General features: G+C 39.7%; 2 protein-coding genes across 5 annotated transcripts in view; both read right to left on the reverse strand.

Moving 5' to 3' along the window:
• Positions 1–25,146, reverse strand: part of FBXL13 (F-box and leucine rich repeat protein 13) — an 82,279-nt gene that overhangs the window by 1,388 nt on the left and 55,745 nt on the right. For 3 of the 4 annotated variants that reach the window (XM_077338080.1, XM_077338079.1, XM_077338081.1), the window contains 8 exons: positions 16,703–16,801; positions 15,887–16,004; positions 15,641–15,803; positions 11,689–11,808; positions 8,707–8,833; positions 5,008–5,091; positions 2,313–2,447; positions 331–494 (listed from right to left, as the gene is read on the reverse strand). In XM_077338080.1, coding sequence (XP_077194195.1) covers positions 331–494; positions 2,313–2,447; positions 5,008–5,091; positions 8,707–8,833; positions 11,689–11,808; positions 15,641–15,803; positions 15,887–16,004; positions 16,703–16,801 — 1,010 coding nt within the window. The remainder of the gene's footprint in view (positions 1–330; positions 495–2,312; positions 2,448–5,007; positions 5,092–8,706; positions 8,834–11,688; positions 11,809–15,640; positions 15,804–15,886; positions 16,005–16,702; positions 16,802–25,146) is intronic. The other variant, XM_077338082.1, reaches the window with a different exon arrangement.
• On the reverse strand, positions 12,477–13,722 carry LOC143837797 (uncharacterized). The gene is made up of 2 exons (XM_077338090.1): positions 13,415–13,722; positions 12,477–13,146 (listed from the first exon to the last, which is right to left on the reverse strand). The coding sequence occupies exon 2, from the start codon at positions 13,125–13,127 to the stop codon at positions 12,561–12,563; it is 567 nt and encodes a 188-aa protein (XP_077194205.1). The 5' UTR covers positions 13,128–13,146; positions 13,415–13,722; the 3' UTR covers positions 12,477–12,560.

Consider the following 25,146-nt stretch of genomic DNA (forward strand, 5'->3'; position numbering starts at 1 on the left):
GTTTCCATCGAGATCCCTGTGTGTGATTCTAAATACTAGCAGTAGGGGGTAACCAATAGAGGAAGTTTATTGCCATCATGCTCTACTTGTGGGATTCTCGGAAGCATCCAGGATGCCAAGGGTGGAGATCCACATTCACTGCAACTGCCTCTACTTGATATTTTAGCTGGGAATGTGTTTTGCGGGCCAGCTGATTTCTGCTTGTTCCTGGTTGATGTTTCGGATATTTGTACATGTTAGCCTTGAAGCATTATTTCGATATGATATAGACATTTTCTGCTAGTAATCTTTTTTTTTAATGGGGGGATTATAAAGGGGGGATTACGTTACCTGGTAATATTTGGACAGTACAGCATTTTAAGAATTCGGAGCTGCAAGCAACCTTTCCACAGGGACTTCAATGATTTATCAGTAATATTTATGCAGCCTGAGATATCCAAGTAGTGAAGGTAAGTGCAGACCGCTCCCAAATACTGTATACCTGCGTCAGTTACCTGTAAGTCAAGCAATATTCACTGAAAAATGAAGGAATTCCTAGAGACTGATAAATTATTAAAGTATATAAAATGAAACATTAAAAGTGAGGTTCATAGAATTAATAGAGAAGAGACTATAAAATTGCATCTTTAAGTGTTGGAATTATTTGGTCCAAATTAATTCTAATCTATGCAGTGTCAGATATGTTTGCTGCCTTTTAATACAAGGGGAAATGTTACGGCATGGCCTGATAATGCCAGTATTGTGAAAATATAAACTCCAACCATATTCTCACAGCAGTTAGAAGTTAAAGTCTAGGTTTATTGAAGTCTTTATATACAGCTAATATATGATATTGGTCTGCAAGGATATTACTGTACTGCTTTGTCAACAGGCAATTTGTTCTATATTCTGGGAGTGAAGTCTGAGGATGGTAGAGTTTGGAAGGGAGAGGGATTTCAAAACCATTGAATCTGCCTTCTAAGGGGTCCATTTTCTCTGGATGACTTGATCTCTGTTGCCTGGAGATCAGGTGTAATCCCAGGAGATCTCAAGCAACCATCTGAAGGTTAGTAATGCTGCTATTAATGCTGGACTTTTGCAAGATATTTTTAAAAGGCCATTATCACAATTCCCTTGAGAAGAAAAGATGGAAGGAGCCTAAGGAAGCCAAGGTGGCTCCATAAGCAGCTGTCAAATGATTTGAGGAATAAAAAAGTCATTTAGGAAATGGAAGGAAGGCCTTATTACCAAGGATGAGTATAAACAAATAACCAGTGATAGTAGGGAGAGTGTTAGAAAATCTAAAGCTCAATATGAGCTTAGGCTAGCAAGAAGTGCTAAACATTGCAAAAAAGGCTTCTTTAGTTATATTTCAAGTAAGAATAACAGTAGGGACTCTGCAGGACCACTGCAAGGAAAAGAAGGTGAAATTATAACAGATTATGATTGAAGAGAGGGCTGAACTGCTTAACTTCTATTTCTCCTCAGTCTTCTCTTGTGAGGGCAATAATGTTCAAGGTGGCAAAAACGTATGACAACAGGAGGGATGGAAGTGGTGGCCTAGGATCACTGTGGGGGCAGTCTATAAACACCTAATTTCTTTAAATGAAACAGTCTTCTGGGCATCCAAGGGTACCAATAGAACTTGCAGGTGTCATCTCTGAACCTCTGTCCATTATTTTTGAAACTTCTTGGAGAACAGGTGAGGTGCCAGATGATTGGAGGTGGGCAAATCCCTATCTTCAAGAAACGGAAAAAGGAGGATCTGGGTAACTACCGACCCATCAGCTTGACATCTGTAGCTGGCAAAACTTTGGAACAAATAATAAAACAGTCTGTTCTAGAACAGCTGGAACAGAGAGCTATGATTTCTAAGATTTCTAAGGCTTCTATACCGCCACTCGCAAATAGCTTGTGGTGGTTCACAATAGAAAAATCTCCCCACAATAAAATCCCCATAAAACAATTATAAAACCCCAGTCATAACATTAAAACCCTTATTACAACCACCTCCTGGCAGCAACAACACTCTCCCACCCTCCAGCTCACAGACCTTCTGACAACAAATGTCTCAGGGAAGCCATGATCTCACGCATCAATGAGGGGCTCAGATTTGCTTGTTGCTGTATGCATTATCCTGCTATGTACATAATGTATCAGTATTTATGCTTTGTCTCAGCTTTGTCTCTGATTTCTGCAATCCCTATCCTATTATGTTTTAAAATAATATATACCTTGTTAATTGCTTTGAGTGACATTATGTACACTGCCTTGAATCTCAGTGAGAAAAGAAGACTATAAATAACATAAATAAATAAAATTAGAATACATACCCTAGGACAACCAACCATACTGAGGGAAGTAAGTTTGTGACAGTTGAGTGACAAATGTTTTACTGAATGATTTGACAACTGCCGACAAAAAGAAAAATCCATGTAGTCTAGATGTCTGACATCCATACAGAATCTCTAGAATACAAGTCACAAAAACTAGAATAAACATCAACTGATTTCCTCAAGCTAGTTTACATTCATTAAGTTTTATATTATGTACTGACCAATCTTCCCCCAACAGTGACACAGGGTAATGTAGTTTTCTCATATTTAAATAGAGATATAATTCTCAGAAGAATTATAGATACAATCTGAGACACAGATGTGCTCCATCAGTATATACTTCCTCAAAAAGTTCAAATCAACTTACAAACTATATCATTTTAAAATATGTATCAAGAAATATAGTATAAAGAATATATAAAGATAAAATATTTTAAATAACATTTTAACCATCTATATAAAGTTATATCCAGGGGAAAAATTATCAAACCAAAACAAATCACTAAAAGATTACCTAAAATAAAAATCCTTCATTTCTTTCCAGAAATTTGCACACTACCGACAGAAGAGAGTGAATTCAGCTCTTCTGCCATCCTCATCATATCCTTACATGTAATAACTTGGCTATTTGCCGCACAAGTCCTACGACCCCAGGAATCAACTTTCCTGGGGGTCAGAAAGGCTGAGAGCAGGAGACCATGGGAGAAATGGACACAGTTTTGTGCCTGTGAATTGTTGTATTTTACTCATATTGAGATCTGAAAAATGTTGACTGAGATCTGAAAAAGTTTTAGTAAACTACTGGGAATATATAATCTGCAGTACTGAACAAGATCTGTGTTTCAAATCAAAATCTATTTTCATGTTATGAGTTTTGTAAATCCTAACTTTAAAAAAAATGCAGCGATCTAATTACTACAAGTTAGGAACATCCCTGTTTTCATAAATTCTGGATACATTGTTTAACTAGAAACAGAGCCAGTTTTCTTGGGGGGTCTAATGCAGCAAAAATGTTGTCGTCTAACTAGATAGAATTATCTTTGTGGTTGTCAAGTATGATATTATACATATGTAATAAAAATGCACAATTAACTTATTGTAGACCTTTTTACTAATTTTACTAATTCATAAATCAGCAACTGATGCTGTTTTAAAACAAGCCATGTTAAGAAAGTGATGCATCACAATTTCTTCGGGTTTCATTTTTGTACATCTAATCAGGTTTTAAAAAAATAACCATAAAACAAAATCAGCTTTGGCAGTGAATGCTTCTAGTGAAACATTTTTCAAGCCACCTTAATGCGATAAGGAGATACCAAACAGCTGGCTGAAATAGTCGATTTTTCAAGCAACACTTCTCTTTAAAAGACTGAATACTCTTACTTTATGCAAGCCAATTCAGGAAGATATGTAAATGGATTCATAAGAACAAGAAGTGGCCCAAAAGTTATCTTCCAAAGTAGAATGCAGTTGAATTTGGCTGTGAACTTTTCATCCACTCCTGGACAAACCACTATTCTTGAAGCCAACATTCTTTATATCTTCAGAAGGGGCTGACAGTAAAATCCTCAACAAAAGGCAGAACTCTGTATCTTATGCAATTGTCTGTTATGCTGAGAGGCAAGGGCCACAGTAGTGTAGTGTTTGAAGTGTTGGGCCAGGAAATAGGAGAACCAGGTTCAAATCACTCTGCCGTGAAGTTCATTGGGTGACTTTGAGCCACCATTGTCTCTCAACCTCAGCTTTATCACAGGGATGAAACCGAGGAGCAGAGAATAATGTATGCTGCCCGAGTTCTTTGGAGGAAAAGCAGAATAAAAAGGTAACAAATAATAGTGACATGATAAAAGTCATGATATTGAGGAAACAGTGGGTATTTCTTGGTCATGTTGATCAGCTTGGGGGGGATCAGCAGTGTAGAAGAAGAATGATTAAATTGTGTACTGGACTACAACTGCACACATCTGCTCTTAATGCTTTTTCTGATGCTTGGATGAAAGTTTAGCAGTCTGAATGATGGCTTCTCATAAATAAGACAGAATGTTTGCATTCCTATATGATTCCCCCTTAAGTTACATCCAGCCCACATGGAAGCATTCCTCACTGCATTGGAAGGAATAATTTTTTCCATGGGGTTACCAATCTTAATTCAGATTCGGCTCTAGGATGCTGTAGACAGAGAACAATTCCAAGAATAATATATGGCTGTAGAGTGATGAACGGTCTCAGGATTACATGGCCAATATTTTCTACTTCAGGACTTTTCTGTTTCTGGGGTACAAAGTGATTACTACTAAGAGCCAGCTTGGTGTAGTGATTAAGACTGGCAGCCTCTAAACTGGAAAGCCAGGTTTGATTCTCCACATACAGCCTTGGACTAGTCAGTCTTGTTAAAGCTCTTCTCACAAAGCAGTTCTTTCAGGGCTCTCTCAGCTCCAACTACCTCACAGGGTGTCTGTTATGGGGAGAGAAAGGGAAGAAGGTTGTAAGCTGCTTTGACACTCCTTTGGGTAGTGAAAAGCAGGGCATGAAAACCAATTATTCTTCTATTGAATGGCATTTCTGATACGCAGCAATCATACACTTCTGCTGTAAGACTTTGCTTTTTTAAAAATGGAACAAATCACTTGATAGAATAAAACTTCAAATACACATACAATGTTGACTATAACATCTATAGATTTTGGTTTACCTTTATTCCAGCATCAGAAATTGACTTGCATTCTGACACAGTAATCTCCCTAATTTTGCCATGTTTGCCAAGAGTTTCCAAAGTCTATAAACATTTTAGGGAAAAGTTAATGTGGGTTAATTGTCACTGTTGGTATAAAGTATTATTTTTATTATTTATTTATTTATTTTATTTTATACTGCCCTCCCTAGCAACTCAGGGTAGTGTACAACAACAGAATAACAATAGTGATTTGTTAGACATTAATAAAAATAAAATATAAAAGTTTTCAAAGTACATCTCTTATTTGTTATATTGTACTTACTGTCATTATACTACTCGTAGTTTGTTTGTTTTTTCATTTGAATTGCTCCTCAATGTTTACATTATGTTACTGAAACAACATAATCTCAATTAAGGTCATATTTCCAGTCATCGTGAATGTGCCACAACTACTGTCTGTTCCAGTCAGGCAAATGATACTTGGCACAAACTCAGAACTGCCTCCAAACTATGATTTGATAATATGATTTAGAGGTAATCCAAGTTAGTGCTAACTAGATTTTACGCAGTTCAGATGTCACAGCAAACTATAGCTACAGAAACCATGGAAGTGAGGATGGAGTTCGTATGTAAGTAGGGAGATGAGACCCCCCCATAACACATGCCCAGTTCTCCAAGACAGGAGTTAAACCATGTTCTGGAAGATTGGGAAAGTGCCATCAGAACTGGGCCATATATAGACTGATTCACATATTTTCAAAGCTGAAAATGTGGTATATCCAACATTCAAATGTGAAATAGGAAATTTATCACAGTGGCAGCAGTCTTCAGCCCAGAAAGCACTTTCCTGGGGGCACCTTTCTTAGGGGTCTATAACTTGTACCCTGTAAATCCAACTCTCACTTAACCTTGGAGGCAGGTAGAGGAGAGACATGCAGAGATCCCCTCCAAGTTTGATTACTCTGGATTGCACAGGATCTGTTCTATACATTCCTCAACCTGCATTGGTCAAAAATGTTAGTTATTCAATAGGGGATGTACACATATAGGATTTCTGTATTCTTTAGAAATAAATACTTACCTCTCGTTGTCATTATATTCCGGACCCTCCATATGATGTAGGTGACATGCAGCATCTGGGCAGTAAACGGTTGACTACATCCTCCATTTTAAAGTGATAGTTGTTGAATCCCAAAAAGTGGATTCACCAACATATGTAGCACTATCTAATGGAGAGCAGCCAGCAGCTCACCATCCAAAGAAAGATATGGAAGCTAAAGGCGCCTGCTTTGTCCTGCCTTGCCCCTTGCCCCTTTTTAAAAAATGTCTGACATCTTGGAGCAACGAATAGGTGAAAAAGCGAGCGGGCAATGACAGAATTTTTTCCAAAGGTAGCACAAAGCATGCCTCTCTAAAGCTCTTCCCTCTCCCCCCTCGCCTCCCCAGATAAAGTTCTTCTCCTATACTGCCCCCCCTATTCAAGTGCAAAGTGGTGTGTGTGTTTATATGTGTGTGAATCTATTTTTAGCAGAAAACTGGTACAAAAGAAAGGGAAGCTAAATCCTGCCCTACCCTTTCATTCTGTTTCTTTAAACATTTTTTCCCAGCCTAGCTCCAATACCAGAACAAAAAAACCAATGGTTAATGCTGTGAAGCTCTGTTAAATTAATTCTCATCACCCTTGTAATCAGACACTAGGCATGTGCCAGGAGAAGAAGAGTCGGATGTTTTTGATTTGGTTCAAATCAAATCGATTCTTCCAAATCACCTATAGTGTAGTTTTGATTTAGCCAAATTGATTTGGATACGCCGAATTGATACCAATGGCATCATTCAAGTCTATGGTGATCTTCCCCAGGCTCTGGGGGTGGTGGTGGGATTTTTAGATAGAGGCACTAAACTTGCTGTGTAGCTGCGGGAGCCCCTCCTCAAAAGTACCTCATCCAATCTCCCTTATTTCCTATGATGAGCACAAAACAGATCTCTGGTCTGTTCTCACCATAGGAAATAATGGAGGTCTGATGAAGCACACTTTTTGGGTGTCCCAGGAATTGGACCCTCTGGTCCAGTCTTTTTGGAATTTGGCAGTTCTTTTGAGGAGAGGCTCTTGTAGCCACACAGCAAGCTTAGTGCCTTTACTTCAACCTTCTACCCTCCAGAACCCAGGAAAGTCTCAAGGCTGATTTTGGTATTTTTTAGCCAGAGCAAATTGAATCACACATGGCTAGTGACACAGAAAGGCAGATACTACCTATCATGTCTAGTTTACTCTCAATCTTGTCTAATTATTCCATAATTCATTGGCACTGATTATTAGCCAAAGTAAAACTTCAGGAAATGTTTAAAAACAGATGTATTCTTGAATATTAAGAAGCAGAGAGAAAAATAGCTTTCAGATAACAGAAATATTTTTGACCTTTAACATATCACAGACTACACATTATTCTTATCACCAACATACTTTCTTAGTTTAAGCCAATGCTAATAAGCATGTTGGATTTTCCCCCAAAGTCTATTTTTTTGAAAACTCTTCTGTATACCCCCGGGATGATATTTCTGAAGCATTCACCAAGATTTAAAAAAAACACACACACATTCTTATATGCATTTTAATGAAAAACATCCTTATATCCATTTTAATAAAACACCTAGACATCAGAAGGTTTGCCTGCAGCATATGATTCTCCTCTGATTAATCATGACCTTTGAATAAAATAAATAAAAGGCATAACATTGCAGGTTGTCATCTTCCACAAAGGAAAGAGAAATAATCAAAGAAATACAGGAATTTGCATTTTTAAACTAAAGCAGACTTGCTTCAACAACACAGTAAGAAAACAAATAATGGTTATCCATCGGTCAGGAGGTAATGAATGGCTATAAAGAACTGTCATTTCCCAAGCATCTCACATGACGTAAAGGGGGTGCCTTAATCTCTGTGGACTTCCTGGGAACCCTACTTGTAAGAAGTGCATCAGGGGCCATGCCATCCGGCAGGCGGGTATGTTACATAAGGATATGGCCTTGGGTTTCCTTGTTGCCTAGTCCATAAGGACCAACAGGTAGCAATGCTCTCAAGATATCCAAAACAACAGGTCCAAGAAATCCATAGCCACCTTGTTGAAAGGAATTAGGAAAACTGGCAGGGGCATGAGTAGAGTGAGTTACAGAAATCCAATCTGGAGGTGACTGCTGCATGGATCACTTTGGCCATACAGTATGGGGGCAGGTAGGGTGCTAGTAGCCTCGCCTGGTGAAGATCGTAAAATGCCATGTAGGCTACTCCCGTGACCTGGGTCTCCAAGAGGAAGGCATCCAGAATCACTCCCAAGTTCCTTGTGGAGTCCAAGGTATTAGGTTGCACACCAGCTAAGGTGGGTTAACACACTTCCTGTCCTATCCCTTTCCTGCTCAGCCACAGGACCTCTGTCTTGGAGGGGTTGAGTTTCAGGCAACTCTGCTCCAACCATCCAGCAGCAGCTTCCAAATAACTGGCAAATGTATTCGGGGAGGAGTCTGGGTGATCATCCATGGGGAGATATAGCTGGGTATTATCTGCATATTGGTGACATCCCAATCCATAAGAAGCTGTACACAACTGTGCTGTAGAAAGCAGGATAGAGAATTGTCTCTGTTTCTTCCTTCAAAATTTCCCTCTGCCCAATTATGAAACGGCATGTAGAACCAACTTCCTATCCCATGCTTTTATCTTCTCACCTGATCACTGACAGCAATTCCAGAAACGTTAATATGAGTCAATGAAGGTAATATTGCTAAACCCTCAATGCCAGAATCAGTCAAAGCTTGACAAGAGCGTAGATTCAGATACACCAGACTTGTACACCTACAGGGGGAAAAAAAGGATTTCTGGTTATTTCATCCTTAATTATGCAATGACTGCAACCTTGAGCTTAGATTTTCAAAAGACCCTGAACAACTTCCAAAACCACAATTAAATTGAGCTGCAAATATCAAACAACAAATGAGCCAATATGAAAATTCTGCACTTATTACTCTACCCAAGCAATCTATTTTGGTTACAATTATTAGTTATCAGTTATACATGTTACAGACTGTTTTATGTATTGTTCTCTGTTATGATGTAAACCGCCCTGAGCCTCCGGGGAGGGCGGTATATAAGTATGATAAATAAATAAAAATAAAGCAGTGTATATCTCAAGGAAGTTGTAAAATATGGGCTTTATTAGCTTATTTAAGGTTGTATTATCAGATCATTTCTTATCCCTGTTATTTTCCCATCTACTTTCTGAAATTTGTTTCATGTTGTTAAACAACTTTTGTCCATTCATAAGGACAGCCTAGAACTACATCTCTTGAACACAATCTTTTGCAGGGAAGGGCAAAGTTAAAAATATAACTTGAGTCTGTGCCACTAAGTGCTTAGTATGGTGTCATAGGCCACAGTCTTAAGAATACTTTCCTGGGACCAAGCTTCCCAACAATATTAAGGTTGCTCCCATAAGTCTCTAAAATTTGAAAAAAATGTTAAAAGACATAGCTGAGATTGCAGCTAACAGATTTCAAGTGCACCATTCAACATTGTATGGTGCAATCCTAAACAGAGTTATGCCTTCTAAGTTGATCAAAGTTGCTTCTTGACTATCATCCATTCTTATTAGGATAGGTTCTATTTGAATATGCTCACTACTGAACTGTAAGTTCCCTGAACCTAATCACAATGAATTCCTGTTGGCTCTTAACCAAAGATGCATCTAGTATTTGACAAATGCTTTGAGGGAGTATTTTCAAGCAAAATCCAGTTACAGTTGCTAAAAACATCACCAAAGAAATAGTATAGAAGCCTTTATTGGCAATTAAAAACAAAATATACAGAATATAAAATGATATAGCTATGGTACAGCAGCGCTTCTCATATTCATTAAGAACATAGAATTAATTCTAAAAATATTACCTAAAACCACTGCAATACAGGAGGTTGGTGTAGAAGCAATGCCATCAAGCAGGCTATTAACAATTGTTATTTAATCCAGCTTAAGTTGGAAAGTAGATGAGATATCATTAATCAGAAAGCAGTAAAGGGAGAATTTGGGACAGACCAAAATAACACACTTTTCTTGGATGCTTTAGGATGCTAGGGCTAATCCTGCGTTGAGCGGGGGGTTGGACTAGATGGCCTGTATGGCCCCTTCCAACTCTATGATTCTATGATTCTATGAATATAAGAAAAGAAGATCTGGAACCTTGCTACCAGGAAAGCACTACCTCTCTGCTATAGGGTAACAGTTAAACCTCCCTAAGAGAACATTAGAGGAGAATGAGTTTAACCGACCAAGCAAGCATAAATACTTTCCTTTCTAGGTAAGATTCTACAGTGACGAGGAGAGATAACTTTATATAGTGGGGTAATGTTCCATGCACAAGCAGAGCAAGATACAGAAGAATGGGAAGATAGATTTTGAAAATCAATATCCTCAAATCTTCTTACAGTATATTTATAGATATTTTTCTCCTCAAGGCCAATCAATGAATGAATATCTATGTCAACTGAAGAAAGTTTGTTAGACAGTTTGCACGTCCAATTGGAGTTGTGGGAATTGCTTAATAGAGCAGCTAAAAGGTTATTAGACTGAGCTCTAAAGTGAAAGTGAAGCTAATATTTATAGGTCACTGGTGCTTGCACAGGGGATACCTTTACTTTTATCCAGGCTCTAGTTTCAAGTTGTTTTTGACCTAGTTCAGCAATTATGGTGTTACTAGTATTAAAACCCATTTGTAAAAATGGGCCGATGAGAGGCAGGGCAACGTGGAGGCTCGGGCGGCCACTCCCCCTGGTCGCAGTGAGCGGCGCACCGAGGGGGGGGGGAGGTCGGCATGAGCGGCGGCGCAGCAGCGGGTGAAACGGCACAGGCATGGAGCTCCGCGCATGCATGGTGGCATGGGCTCAACGGCATGGGGGCGGAGGCCATGGGGGCAGAGGCCACAGCGCCTCCCCAAGCCTCCAGCCGCAGGCCTGGCAGCAACCGGAGGGAATAGGTGTCCATGGGGGCAAAGCGGACAATGGTGAGTAGGGGCCCAGGTGAAGGGTGAGTGGGGGTGGCAAAGGGACGGGCAGGGTTGCAGTTGGAAGTGCTCGACTGGGCAGGCGGGCTGTGGGCGTGCGGGGTGGGCGGCGGGGAAAGGCGATGGGTGGGGCATCAAGTTGTCCAGGGCAGGAAGGGAGCAGGGCCGCCGTGTCATCCCTGCTCCTTTCCCCAGCAGGAAGGGACCGTGGGCGGGAAAGGCCCAGGGATGCTGCGTCTTCGACACGGTGTCCCTGGGCCTTTCCCTAGGGGGAGGAGAAGGCAGCCAGAGGACTCACCACATCGGAAGGCTTTTCCGTCTGTGCGGCGACTCCCCGGCCGGGCCAACTAGCCAATAGGGAGCCGCATTGGCCGCTTGGCCCTGGAGTGACACTCGGAGGGCCCAGTCAGGGGCTGCTTCGCTTCTGATTGGGCCCTCCGAGTTTTTATCATGGACAGGGCCCACCCATTCTCCCCCCCTTAGCCCTTATTGCTTTATTTTATCCGCTCCACAGGAGCGGTTAAAGATTAGCTACTTTTCTAGGGATTTGAAAGAGTGATCTAAGAAGCATGAAGCACTTCTGAATCATGGTTAAAAGCTTCAATCCAAATTGGTATACCATAGAGCAGGAGGAAATAGTATATTTTTGGAGCCTACCTTTGAGCTATTTTGATGAGAGAGCCATCAGTGATATTGGAACAGTTGGCCAATGTCAGTTCTCTTATCTTTAAACCAGCAAAACCTTCAACAAATGATTTTATCCCTGCATCACTGATCCTATAATATAAAATATTCATATATTTGTCATAAATTCATATATTTCTAACAATAATAACTATCTAATTGTAAGATGTCTGGATACTGAAATATATATTGGCCACTATTATCTTCCTAACTGTTTTGAAAGTGAATGCTACCATTACAGATCTCCCAGGGATCTCCCCATGACTTTCTTTTTTTTTTTTTTATAATAATTTTATTGTTTATTACTATATAAAGCATTTACAGAAAGGTTGTAAAGAAAAAGCGACCAGTTGATATGGTTTGCCATCTCTTTTAACATAGATATTTAGTTCTCATCACATATTATTCCTAATCTAGAAGTTTTTACCATTTTTCTTAGCCAAGTGATTGTTAATACATATGAGATCTGTTATAGGAATACATTCTGTTATTATCTTAAATGATATTAGGTCAGTCTCCTTCATAAATTGGCCCTGACCCAAGAATTACTACTGTTGTCTTGTTAATGCCTATAAAATATGGTTTGTCATCCTCTTTTGGCATACATATTAACATACATATTCAATTCCCATCGCATATTAATCCTGATCTAGGAGTTATTACCATCTTTCTTAACAAAGTAGTTGTTGATACATAGGAAGGTATAATCTATTATAAGGATATATTCTATTATTGTCTTAAGTGATATAAAGTCAGTTCCCTTCATGAATTAGACCTGTCCTAAAGGTTGCTACTGCTTTTTTTTTTTTCTCACAAGAAGCCAGGAGAATACTCCATTGTTCAGCTCATCTTTCAGGTGGTCGCAGAAGATGAAATTGTATTTTTTTCCATAGTAGAGTGTTTCTGATTGTCCTTCTGTCAGGGCCAGAGAAATCTCTTGCTTGATTCTTGCTTGTAATCGCCTTTGAGGGGGCTCTGAATCCTTTGTCAATCTGGATCTCTTCCTCTGGTCGCACAGAAATATCTCCTGATAGCTTCCTAGTTGCTGTCGCTTTTGAATAGACTCTTTTTATTTTGCTGATCCAAGTCATTTCCTGCTCTGAATAGACTTCCAGGTTTTTGGTACTTTCCTTCCATGAATCTGTTTTCCCAGGTTCTTTAAAGATACTTTGGGTTTTTACATCTCTGGCACTCTCTCCCTCCAGTTGATTAACTTCCAGACACTGAAGTTTCACTTGATTTACTGTTAGCTGAGCTGCGTCATCAGCTGGTCTCTCCGGATCTTGGGCTCCATTCAAAAGCTCCCCCTTAGTCCCACGAATTTCCTTTTCCAGCTTATTGACTGCTTTCAGTATCTCTGAGTTTCCTTTGCATAACAAATGGAAAAGCTGTGCCTTAGTTAATTCTTCCATAGTTCTAGGCAGTCACAAACTATAAACAGAAAGTCTCGTGAGGTCTCGCGGGAGCACGAGCGATCCCAAATTATCAGTTTGTCGATCTCCGTATCAAGTCAAATTCTCCCACTGAACGTTCACCCATAAATCTTCAAAGCACTCTCTTTGTTTGGTTAATGGGTGTAATTAGCTGGGAGTCTCTCACTCGGGGAAAGAAGGAATTCGCTTGTAAATTGGTTGAGAGGGGGGGAGGGAAGAGCTTGTGAGAGGAGAGAGAGAAAAGCCAGAAGGCTTTCAATTCTTACTGTTGTAGGTTCCAGCTTCTGTCAGCTTCTGCTCCTGTCGATCTGGTAAATGATGGTCTGGGAAGAATGTGAGGTCGGCTGGTCGTTTCAAGCTTGTAAAGTTGTTTGCGACAAAGACGCCATCGTGACCTTGAGCTCAAGCCGCTATTAATCCAGGGAGGTCTTGCTTCTCCCTACGGATCTGTAGGACCCTCAGGTCACCGTTCCCGGTTCCTGGGGCGACCGGTGAGCAGATTTGCGTATCTGTTCAGGTCAGCCAGGTGCATAAGCCCCTGACCCTCGGCATGGCTTAAGAGCTGAACTGAAGTCCAGCATTCCTTATGGCGCCATCTTGAGGTCTTCCTCCCCATGACTTTCTTGGTCCCTAATTATGGTTTGAAACTAAAATTTTCAGTTATACTATTTAGAATTAACTTCCATCTTTTATCTAGACTACATACAACATGATCCTAAATATTATAGGTGCGAAGTTATTCCATTAATTTAAATGGGACTTACTTCCAGGCAAGTATATTTGGGATCACAATTGGCAAAGTGATAGTTGACAACTTAAATAAAAACACATAGTTATTTTAAAACATTCAAATTCAACCTTGAAATCATTCAGTTAACAGTGGTTGGACTAGTACATACAAATAAGTTGATTCAAAATTAGTTGTCAAAAGACTTTAGAGTAGGACAAAGATCTCTGCAGCACACTACTGAATTACTTAAAAGATTCCTTATACATTAAGATCTCACTATGCAAAGTAAGGACAGTTACCAGCACCAGAACAAGAACTAATGTACAAGCTTTGCATGCTGAAAGCTGGGGAGGAACTGGAGGCAGACCTTTGCATTCCTCCAGCCGATGCCAACTGCTTAAAAGGTTTTGGACAGACAGGGCCATGGCTCAGTGGCAGTATATCCAAGACTCAAATTTTGGCTTCCCCAGTTAAGCACCTCAGATAGATAGGTTTGAAACCAGTCTCTACTTTAGATCTTTAATATTTATTGTAAGTCACAGCAGACAATCTAGGACATAGTTTGAATAAGTATAAAGTAATTTTATATGTTGGCTCTCAAAAGCTTGAACCCAATTCAATATTTATTGGAGTAAATCATGCCAATCAGCACTTACAAAAGCACTAAGAAATTTTATGGAAAAATTTATATACATGACAGCCTGCAGGTGGGCAATAACATCAGGAAATGAAAATGAACAATGCTAGCTTCATAGCACTTACCCTAAATTGTTATGCAATAATTAAGCAACCTTCATTTTGCCATGAGGACAATCAGGTACATCCAAGAGACTGTAGAGCCTGACTAACCTACTGCCAGCTACCCTGTTCAGGATCCAGTCACAGTTTAACACTCGTCTGATGTCACAGATTGATTTTATAACAAAAATAGCACAAAGTTTTCTTAAAGAGTCTAATTTTCTTTTTAGAGCTGTTGAAATTAGCTACTTAATTGGAGGCTTAGTGAGGGGTGGGTAACTACAGGATCTCTGTGTATTACAAAAAATGTGTCTAGTTAACAATTTTCTGATTCTATGGAGACCAGAGAAGCCAACGCAGATCAAGCAAAGTGCATACAACCTGTATTGCTGCATGCCAACTGAAATCTCCGAAAAACATGTCATTGAATTGCATCTGATACATGAAAACTCTATTCAAGGGGTGTTCCAGGCAAGAAATGAGCAGAAGTAATTTACCATTGCCATTATAGAAGGAACTACATTGTGTTCTGTCTTCCTCTGTGGTTACCCATCCAAGCACTGACCATGGGTTAACTTCCAAGCTCAGAGAAGCCCAGTCTAAGCAGGGTAAAATCTCACAAAGTCAGGGGAGGGTGGTATAGAAATAATACAGATTTTTTATTAAACAATGAATGGGCTATTCTGGCCAGATGGCCTTCCCAAGCCATGGCCCATCTTAGCCAGTTTCACTCACTTGTATAGTATCTGCATTGCATCTGATGGAGTATATTGTGAAAGACATATTGCTGATACCCTATTGAGTTGATGCTATTTGCAGGGTGGGCCGACAAGTTGCCCATACATCTGATCTATTTTTTTTATTTGCAGGCATGATGTCTTGTTTTTAAGCATACTTACAGGCCATTTGGGCTGTAGAAGCCTTTTGTTTGTGAAGAGGCTATAATCCTGTTTACATACTTGAATACTGATAGAAATAAAGTCACTAAAATGAATAGGTCACAGACAAAAACACAGGTTAATACCTCATGCAATCTGATAAATTCAGCACAGCAATATTAGCCAGTGGTGCAATTAGTTTGAGTCCGGTATCAGTTATCTTCTGGCAGTCAGGCATACAAATGCGATCTAAGCTGGGCCAGTGTTTATTCATCAGCTTGAAACTTAGGTCGGTAATCCGATTACTTCCTGTTCAGACAATGTAACAGTCATTAGGTTCACATTGGACAAGAAACAATGTCTACTGGGTATCTTGTCCTATCATCACTAACCTTCTATCTTGATCTTCACCAGCTGACATTCAGCAAGTGCTTTAAAGGCTATGTCAGAAACATGTGGGGCCTCATTAAATTCAATCGATATAATCTTTTGGCACTTTCCGACTAATGCCTTTAGGAGACAAGGAAAACAAACAGAATTGGAATCAACATCATATCTAATACAACATAAGATCACTATATTGGCAGGCCCCCTTGTCCATAATGAAAGCAGCAAGATGTGTCCACTTAGAAAAGACAAGTGTTGCCACCTATTCAGGGAACTTCCAAGGCATGCAGAAAAATAAGATTTTGGAAATTAATCAAAAAGATCCATGCCTCTATAGACCTAATGAGCGCTGAGTGTCATTTAAAGGGGGGGCAGGATAAGAAATCAACCTTGCCACTTTTTGGGCTCCCAGGTTATATCTTTATCTTTATTAATAATAAACACCCAAGAGGGAGGAAAACCCACTTCGACTCTTTCAGTTAGAAGACTGGGTTCTGCCCTCTCCACAGCAATGAACATCCTAAATGATGCTATTGGAGAGAGAGGAATCTGGGTCTTTTTAAACGGAGGGAGCAGCATCTGTGTTGCTTCTTTTCCTTCTGTCTTGTGCAATGGGTGAAAAGAGGTGAGTCCAATCAGTATGTCCACCTAACTTGTCACTGTCAGGAATACAACTTGTTTTAGTGGATTGCTTAGAAAGCAGACAGTCCCCATAGTGGCTGATTTCATGGCTAATTCTGAAACTGATTTTAGATTAGGTGGTGAATGAAATGTAAAGTAATATATCTTCTACAAATGCAACTTTGGGATGAACTTCTTACTTGAATACATCTGTCTGTCAGAGTAGGCATGTCATTAATTGTGAGGTGCTGGATTCCGCTGCAGCTTTTAGCAATATTCTTGAAGCCATCTACTGAGATCTGATATTAAAAGCAGAATATAATTTTTATAAAATACTTGACATAAACAACCGGCTAGTTGTTCTAAACATTTTCATATTGTGAGTTCATATTATTAAATACAAGTATAGGCAGGGAAGAACCCATTGTTAGGGAGCTTCTGAAGAAACCATCAGTGGACCCAACCGTTTGTTCATATTAGTAGCTGACTGCAAACTTCTTCTTGGACAAATTGTAACGGCAGTTCAACTCCAGGCACTTTTGTATGAGGCTGATTATCTTGGATTAAATTTAATCCAAGCAAAAGTTTTGATCTGATTTCAGGCCTGGTTTTTGGCAGAGTGCTATTCCTCTGCCAGTTTGGTGTAGTGGTTAAGAGAGTGGACTTCTAATCTGGCATGCCAGGTTCGATTCTGCGCTCCCCTGGGTGACCTTGGGCTCGCCACAGCACTGATAAAACTGTTCTGACCGAGCAGTTATATCAGGGCTCTCTCAGCCTCACCCACCTCACAGGGTGTCTGTTGTGGGGAGAGGAATGGGAAGGCGACTGTAAGCCGCTTTGAGACTCCTTCAGGTAGAGAAAAGCGGCGTATAAGAACCAACTCTTCTTCTTCTTCTTCTTCTTCTTCTTCTTCTTCTTCCTCCTCTTCTTCTTCTTCTTCTTCTTCTTCTTCTTCTTCTTCTTCTTCTTCTTCTTCTTTCTGAAAGATTAGTTCCAAAAGATAGTGTATGTGGAGGTGGGATAGCCCTGCCCCTAGGAGTTATGAGATTCTGCTGGTTTCTATTTTATCCACTGTGCTATTTAATCACTGGTTCAGTGATACAGCACATCTTTGCCACAAATGTTCCAGGTTTATATGCAAAGTCTTAGCAGGCTTTAGGAAAAACATTTCTGTGTCTGGCACTCTGAAGAGCCACTGCCAGTTAAAGCAAAATACTTATATGTTGGCTCTAGAATGGATCAATGTTCTTACTTGGTATTGTGCAGTTTTATGTGTACAAGGAGTCCTTTCCAGTCCGGCACAAAGATGGCTGTCATCTTTTATAGGTGCCCTTCCCCCTAAAGGTACAGTTCTGAAGCTTAGATGTGCTTTTTAGGTCTGGTTCTTATTTTAGATGACTACGAGGCATTCATACTTTGAATGCCCAGAGCATTTACCACTTGGAAGCCAACAATCAATCCTGCCAAGCTTAAATTTTTGTAATACATCCTATGTGAAGGCTGCCTTTTATCTATGGCTAGTTTTTGTTTGGGAATCTATTAGATGATCGTAATTTGGATGCATCCCTATTACTTGGCCAAGCTGAGTTTCTGTGAAAACAGAAAGAGAACTCCACTCAGCACTGGCTATTCTAACAGCCAGGTAAGCTGTCAAAGTAGAAGGAAGGTGCAAAAAAAGCTTTCACAGTTTGTTGAAATGTAAGTGCTGCTGTCAGTGTGTCAAACTAGAATCCCTGTTCTAACGGAAGAACAGTCTGAGACCCTAATGAGAAAGAGAGGCCACGCTTAGGTGACATCTGTTCTGGGGCCATCATGGTGGTGAGCTATAAATAGTTTTAATCATCATATAATTCCTATTTTTGGAGAAAACACTGGCAGCTATTTTTATTTTACTTTTGGTTCTTTGGTTTCAGCCCAATGATTTATAAACCATGGACATTTAGTGTTGCAAAACATACCATGCAGAACAAGAGGAGGTTTGTTTCTATTCAGAAGCAGAATGGAAGGACAGCTCCCATCCCTTTGCCTCACCATATATCAAAAAAAAAAAAAGGAACCTATGAGAGAACCGTCTTCTCATACATAGTCTGTAAAGATTTTCCATTTAAAAGCTAATTTTGGAAAATTAATCACAGCAATGCCTTTATGAATGCATGGTATTTTTGTTAAGAAGCCAAGGAAAATTAATAAAAGCTTAAAGCTCAAATGAGGCATACGTTAAATAAATGGCTACTACAAATGCTCTGCTGTTTTCTATGAAGTCTCAGTGACTTCTGACCCAAACACAACTGAGAAGTTCTGACATGTTGAGAACTGTGGTTGCTATAATGACATGTAAGATCATGGTTCTTTCATAGATAACTGAAAGTCACCTGCAAACCATGCCTGTACCTTACAAAAATTGACATTAGTTACTATTGCTAACACTCTTGCTTAGAGGAAAATCACATTCTCCTTCCAGCGGAGAATTTAAAGAGTGCACTTGGATTTTAGTAAAGCTTTTGACAAGGTTCCCCATGATGTTCTGATGGATAAATTGACGGACTGCAATCTGGATTTTCAGACAGTTAAGTGGATAGGGAATTGGTTAGAGAACCGCACTCAAAGAGTTGTTGTCAATGGTGTTTCATCAGACTGGAGAGAGGTGAGTAGTGGGGTACCTCAGGGCTCGGTGCTCGGCCCGGTACTTTTTAACATATTTATTAATGATCTAGATGAGGGGGTGGAGGGACTACTCATCAAGTTTGCAGATGACACCAAATTGGGAGGACTGGCAAATACTCCGTAAGACAGAGACAGAGTTCAACGAGATCTGAACACAATGGAAAAATGAGAACAAGATGCAATTTAATAAAGATAAGTGAAAAGTTCTGCATCTGGGTCAGAAAAATTAAAAGCATGCCTACTGGATGCGTGATACGCTTCTAGGTAACTGTGTGTGAACGAGACCTTGGGGTACTTGTGGATTGTAAACTAAACATGAGCAGGCAGTGTGATGCAGCAGTAAAAAAGGCAAATGCCATTTTGGGCTGTATCAACAGGGGCATCATATCAAAATCACAAGATGTCATAGTCCCATTGTATACAGCACTGGTCAGACCACACCTGGAGTACTGTGTGCAGTTCTGGAGGCCTCACTTCAAGAAGGACGTAGATAAAATTGAAAGGGTACAGAGGAGAGCGACGAAGATGATCTGGGGCCAAGGGACCAAGCCCTATGAAGATAGGTTGAGGGACTTGGGAATGTTCAGCCTGGAGAAAAGGAGGTTGAGAGGGGACATGATAGCCCTCTTTAAGTATTTGAAAGGTTGTCACTTGGAGGAGGGCAGGATGCTGTTTCTGTTGGCTGCAGAGGAGAGGACACGCAGTAATGGGTTTAAACTTCAAGTACAACAATATAGGCTAGATATCAGGAAAAACATTTTCACAGTCAGAGTAGTTCAGCAGTGGAATAGGCTGCCTAAGGAGGTGGTGAGCTCCCCCTCACTGGCAGTCTTCAAACAAAGGTTGGATACACAGTTTTCTTGGATGCTTTAGGATGCTTAGGGCTGATACTGCGTTGAGCAGGGGGTTGGATTAGATGGCCTGTATGGCCCCTTCCAACTCTATGATTCTATGATTTACTGCATGAAAAAACAATCTACCAAGGCCCAGTATAAAATCAAGTTTTGGAGATTTATAAAAATGTAAATAACTTGAATTCAAATATCCTTTTGGCTTCTCTTAAAGAACTCTTGTTTCTTGTACAAGAGCAAGCTAATACCACAAAGAGCAGTTCTTCTATATTTGCCTTAATGCCTTCAGCCATTATAGCAAAGCAGCCAATAACACTGCTGTCCAAATTTGTTCTAGGCTGCAAAAATTAGCTTTGGAATGACGTGGAGCAGTGTACAATATGAAATGTAAAAGCACAGTTCCCTAGTTATTTCCTAATTTTCAAGGGGAAATATAGCAGCTGAATATTGACAATTATCATTGTAAGAGAACAGAGCAAGATGACCATCCTTCCTTCTCTTAACGATTGTAACAAATATTGTGTTCCAGTTGGTTATTGCTAAATGATTTTTATGCCTGGCAGTAGGCACATGACAGCATTTACATTCCTATAGGACAAGGAGCAGATAGATAATCTCTGAGGCATGGCGAGATTCGATTTCCAGTGCCTTAACCATTCTGATAAATTGGATGATAGAATTGAAGTGTAACTTTGAGCCATTCTTAAGTTTTGGTCTGTTTGAGTTTCAGGATTTGCACTTGAGAGTAGTCTCCGGGGTTATTCTGTGGCTCTCAGATGACCATGATCTGACGGAATCTGTGTAATCAGCAGGTTTTCACCAGGGGATGGGAAAAAAGGTCATATTGATTCAATGGAGGCATAAATAACGGTGGAACAGGTCCCATTGTGGATGAAAGTTCTATTGTGATGTCTGAGAGGTGTTTGTCTCTGAAGATAGCGCTGGCTTGGCTGATGAAGTTTTCTCTCCAGGGGTGATTAGTTCTATTACATCCTTATCTGACAATCACATTTCTCTCAAAGCTATGGAAGGGGAAGGAGTACGAGGTTTCTGGAAATACACTCCTGTTTCATAAGAGGAGTTGGTGACAATGTTGACTATTTTGGCTTTGATGTTGAAGTATTTGAGATCTTTGGATTGGAGGGGATTCTGATGGAGAGTGATGAGGAGACACCAAAGGTTGAGCTTGAGCTGTCATGGGTGATTGGTGGCAACATGAGTCATTTTGATGTTGTGAAGATGTTGAGGAAATCTGAGATTGACCTTGAGGAGAAAGGGACCGTTGTCATTGTTCTATGTCCTGGTTTTGATGTCATGTCACAGTCAGTATGTTACTACAGAACAGTCAACAACATTGAGTGTTTTAACTTCTTTTTGTTTTCTTTATAGGCACTTCCAAAGCTGCTCTGAGAGTCTGTGCTGTCTCTCCATCAGGTTTTGAAAGCATGAAGACCACTGAGGAGGCCCTGGCCTGTTTCTGAAAGGAGTCCACAGGTTTTGGAACCTCAAATGACTGCTCCCAATAAGACAGCCTTGAGGCAGAGAGCCCTTTCTTCCCATATTTTCAGGGTAAAAAGTCTAAATGCCTTGTATGAAGAGATGCCCCTGGTCACATTCATTATTTTGTGCTATTTTTGTACTGTAGTTGTGAAATTTCATGTGCCATATGGGTATTATAATTAGAGACTGATAGAGAAAAAAACATACAATTTCATCAAAGAATTCAGTCTGAGCTGTAACACATCCTCTCTCCAAGGCAACAGAAAAAGAACAGAGAGAAAAATGCTCCCTCCACACACCCCCTCCCTGGTTACTTGATCATTTCAATGGGAAGAGAGCGTGAAGCTCTATTGTTCCGAGGGAAAGGGAAGCACTTAGCTGTACATTCTAGAAGGTTTTAGAAAACTACTCCACAGCAGGCCCACTCTGAAGCAGTCCCATGTGTGCCTGCACAGAAGACACGAAGATGAGCAAATATTATTTCAGATGCTATAAGAATGAATGCCATTTTAAATCCTATTTTTGGCATAACAGATATTTCATAGGAGGACATAAAGTCATGTCAACAGCTTTCAATGGGGTCCTTGAAAGAATACAAACATTAATCAGAACAGCCACTCCACAAAGCTAATTAGTGCTTGGAAAAAAGGGAAACCGATCACTAAGACAGAATCTGATAGTTGCGACAGTCTCTTCATAATTTTCATTGATTGTGCATTTAGAAGATCTTGGGATAGTGAAAATCTGAAACTGAAGTTTATGTTCTTACTTGCAACCAAACTGAGGATTTTCTAAAATTTAGAACACAGAAATTACTCCTTTTTTCTGGCACAAAAGACCAATGTTTTTATTGGTATCTAAGAAGTAGGGAGAGAAAGTCCTAACAGACTGTTATTTTATTCCTGGCTGTTCTCCAGAGTACAGCTGTCAGCCACAGAGAAAGCTGGATGCCATAACATTTCTCAGCTTGACAATTTATTGGTCAGCCAAAAGATTTCCTGACCTGCATATTATATACTAAGTGGTGCTTTTAAGATTAGTATGTATGATAAACTGGCCCAGTTTGTGACCAGATTAGATTCTGGCACCCCAAGGGTGAAACCATTAGAGGCCTCTGATAGTCACACCCTGGCGTCTACAAACTCTCTAGGACTAGACTGTCCTTTAATAGCCATTTTGGTCAATTAATATAAAAATTTCAAACTGAGCTTCAAATACTGAGCATAGGAGATATAATCAGATAATTTCTAGATAAACTAAAAAATCCTGTGAGTTTTGTTAACTTCTTGGGTTGTGAAGTGTTGTGTTTGTCTTGGTATTTACTAGCTACAATCTTCTTTTAATCAGCTTACATTGAGACTTGGAAATATGCATACAATATGTTACATAGTTAAGTATTTTTGTAGCTTTTTGGAAGTAAACAAAAGCAATATGCTTTACATTCTCCCTGCCAGTCAGCAGCAGATCTCTGTGACATTTCCCAATATACTTTTGAGATTCCACTGCTTTTTAAATGCATTTGCTAATTATTATGTGCCATGGGTATTAGGGAGGTACAGTTCAAAACACTGCCCCAAAGCCAGTATATGGAGATAATTATGCAAATCTTTGAATTGCAGCCTGCTATCCTAACAATTATGAACACATTAAGGTAAAGGTATCCCCTGTGCAAGCACCAAGTCATGTCTGACCCTTGGGGTGATGCCCTCTAGTGTTTTCATGGCAGACTCAATACGGGGTGGTTTGCCAGTGCCTTCCCCAGTCATTACCATTTGAACACATTAACCTAATTAACACATTAACCTAATTTAATTGGTCCCATATAAATCCATTGGTTACTAATCAGTTACCAGATTCAATAAAAGGTTCTGGTTATCCCTTGTGAACTCCTTAATGACATTGGACTAAAGCTTTCTGAAGCTCCTATCCTGAAATTGGGTAAAATTGGCACTGTTTTTTCACGTGCATTCTCTGTGGTGATTCCCACCTTGTAGAATGGCTTGCCAGAGGAGGTCAGGAAGGACCCAAACATTTCACAGAATGTGTCAAACAAAGATGTTCAGGAGAACATTTTTATAATGGAATTAGAATAGTGGCATAATTGAACAGGAGGTCACTTGTATAAGGGAAGGTATTGCAGTGTACTGAAATGTTTATATTACTTCCCTATTTTACTGTGCTGCCCTCTACTTCATCATGGTATGTCATGCTTTACACAATATTTTTTGCAGTTTTCCAATTCTAAAATCCTAATCCAAGTGTAATTGTTTATTTGAAATCTTTCTGATTTCTTTTCATATTTTGCTATATGCCTTAAGTCTCAAAGACAAAAACAGTCAATAAATGAAATTAATAGTAATAATAACTGTGTGCCAGACTGCAGCTGAACTATTTCCAAATTACAGTTTGATATATCTTCTTTTTAGTATAAATGAAAACATTCCTGTTAATCATCAAATCAACCAAATTTTGGAATTAATGCCAAATATGGCAGATACAGTTAGAATAAAGCTTAATTTGTAGATAAGAAAAGGTAGAACATTCCATAACTTTACTCCAGTGCACATAGGTATATTTTCTGGGAAGAGCAGAATCATGCATGGGTATCACTGTGAACCTACTTTAGGCTGTGGAGTGGCTACAGCTGCTACTTTACATTGCCAGATACCGGAAGCAGCAAGGTTAGTGATCTCTCTCTCTCCATCATACATACACATACAAAAAACGTGTACATGATGAATGGGCCAATCTGTTCTCTGTGTGTTCCTTGCTTGATAATGAAGTAAATTTGCCTGTTGGCTCAATATTAAGGGTGACTTGCTCCTTCCTTTAACAATGGGATAGTTTCTATGAATATAATCCAGCTGTAATCCAACAGTAATCAGACTAATTTAAGGATAGCTGTCAATAGCAGAATTAGCTGATCTTCAGGAGTTCATAATATGCTGTTGGCTACTGCTAATTTTCATGTTTATGACACAACTGTTCTGAATCATTTGTTGCCTCAGAATCACAAGACATTGCTCCCTAAGAAACACAACCCCCTTCCCCCAAATCCAAAATCGTCTGGAGCCACAAAAGCTAGAGGACTGAACAGAAAGGACAGTGAAATGAGAGATAAAACCAAATGTGAGAAAGTTTTAAAAAGTTTTCCTCTGTAGGCAGAGAACAGGCAGGAAGGGGGAAATGCATTCAATGGCTTTCTAGCCTCACCTCTGCTACCTCTTAAGAAATTCTAATAAGTATAGCTAGAGACAATGGGATTGTCAAGCTTTCTCTCTCCCCATAGCAGGGAACATAGATTTGGTGGTATTTAGTAGTAGAATGCCTTCAGGGAGAAACTTCTGGAGTCTTCAGGAAAAGCTTCTTTGATCCAGCCTGACCTGGTCAGTGAGTAGGAAAAGAGATTTGATAAAACTCCTGGGAGCAAGGAAGAAGGTCTCTTTGGTACTGATTCCACTGAGGCAGACAAAACTCTTAATTGAGGTCTGGAGAAGACAGCCATTGCCATGTACTGACTTGCATATCTCAAAAATCTGTAATTTACTATGCTAGGGGCCTTATATTTAACAACATATAGGGCAGGTATAGAGGGAGGGACAGAAGAATTGCTATGCTACGAATATGCT

The sequence above is a fragment of the Paroedura picta genome, chromosome 5, assembly GCF_049243985.1.
Source record: "Paroedura picta isolate Pp20150507F chromosome 5, Ppicta_v3.0, whole genome shotgun sequence".
Lineage (NCBI taxonomy): Eukaryota > Metazoa > Chordata > Lepidosauria > Squamata > Gekkonidae > Paroedura > Paroedura picta.

Excerpts from the sequence above, each read along its gene's own strand:
- LOC143837797 (XM_077338090.1), bottom strand. The coding sequence starts at position 13,127 with ATGGAAGAATTAACTAAGGCACAGCTTTTCCATTTGTTATGCAAAGGA.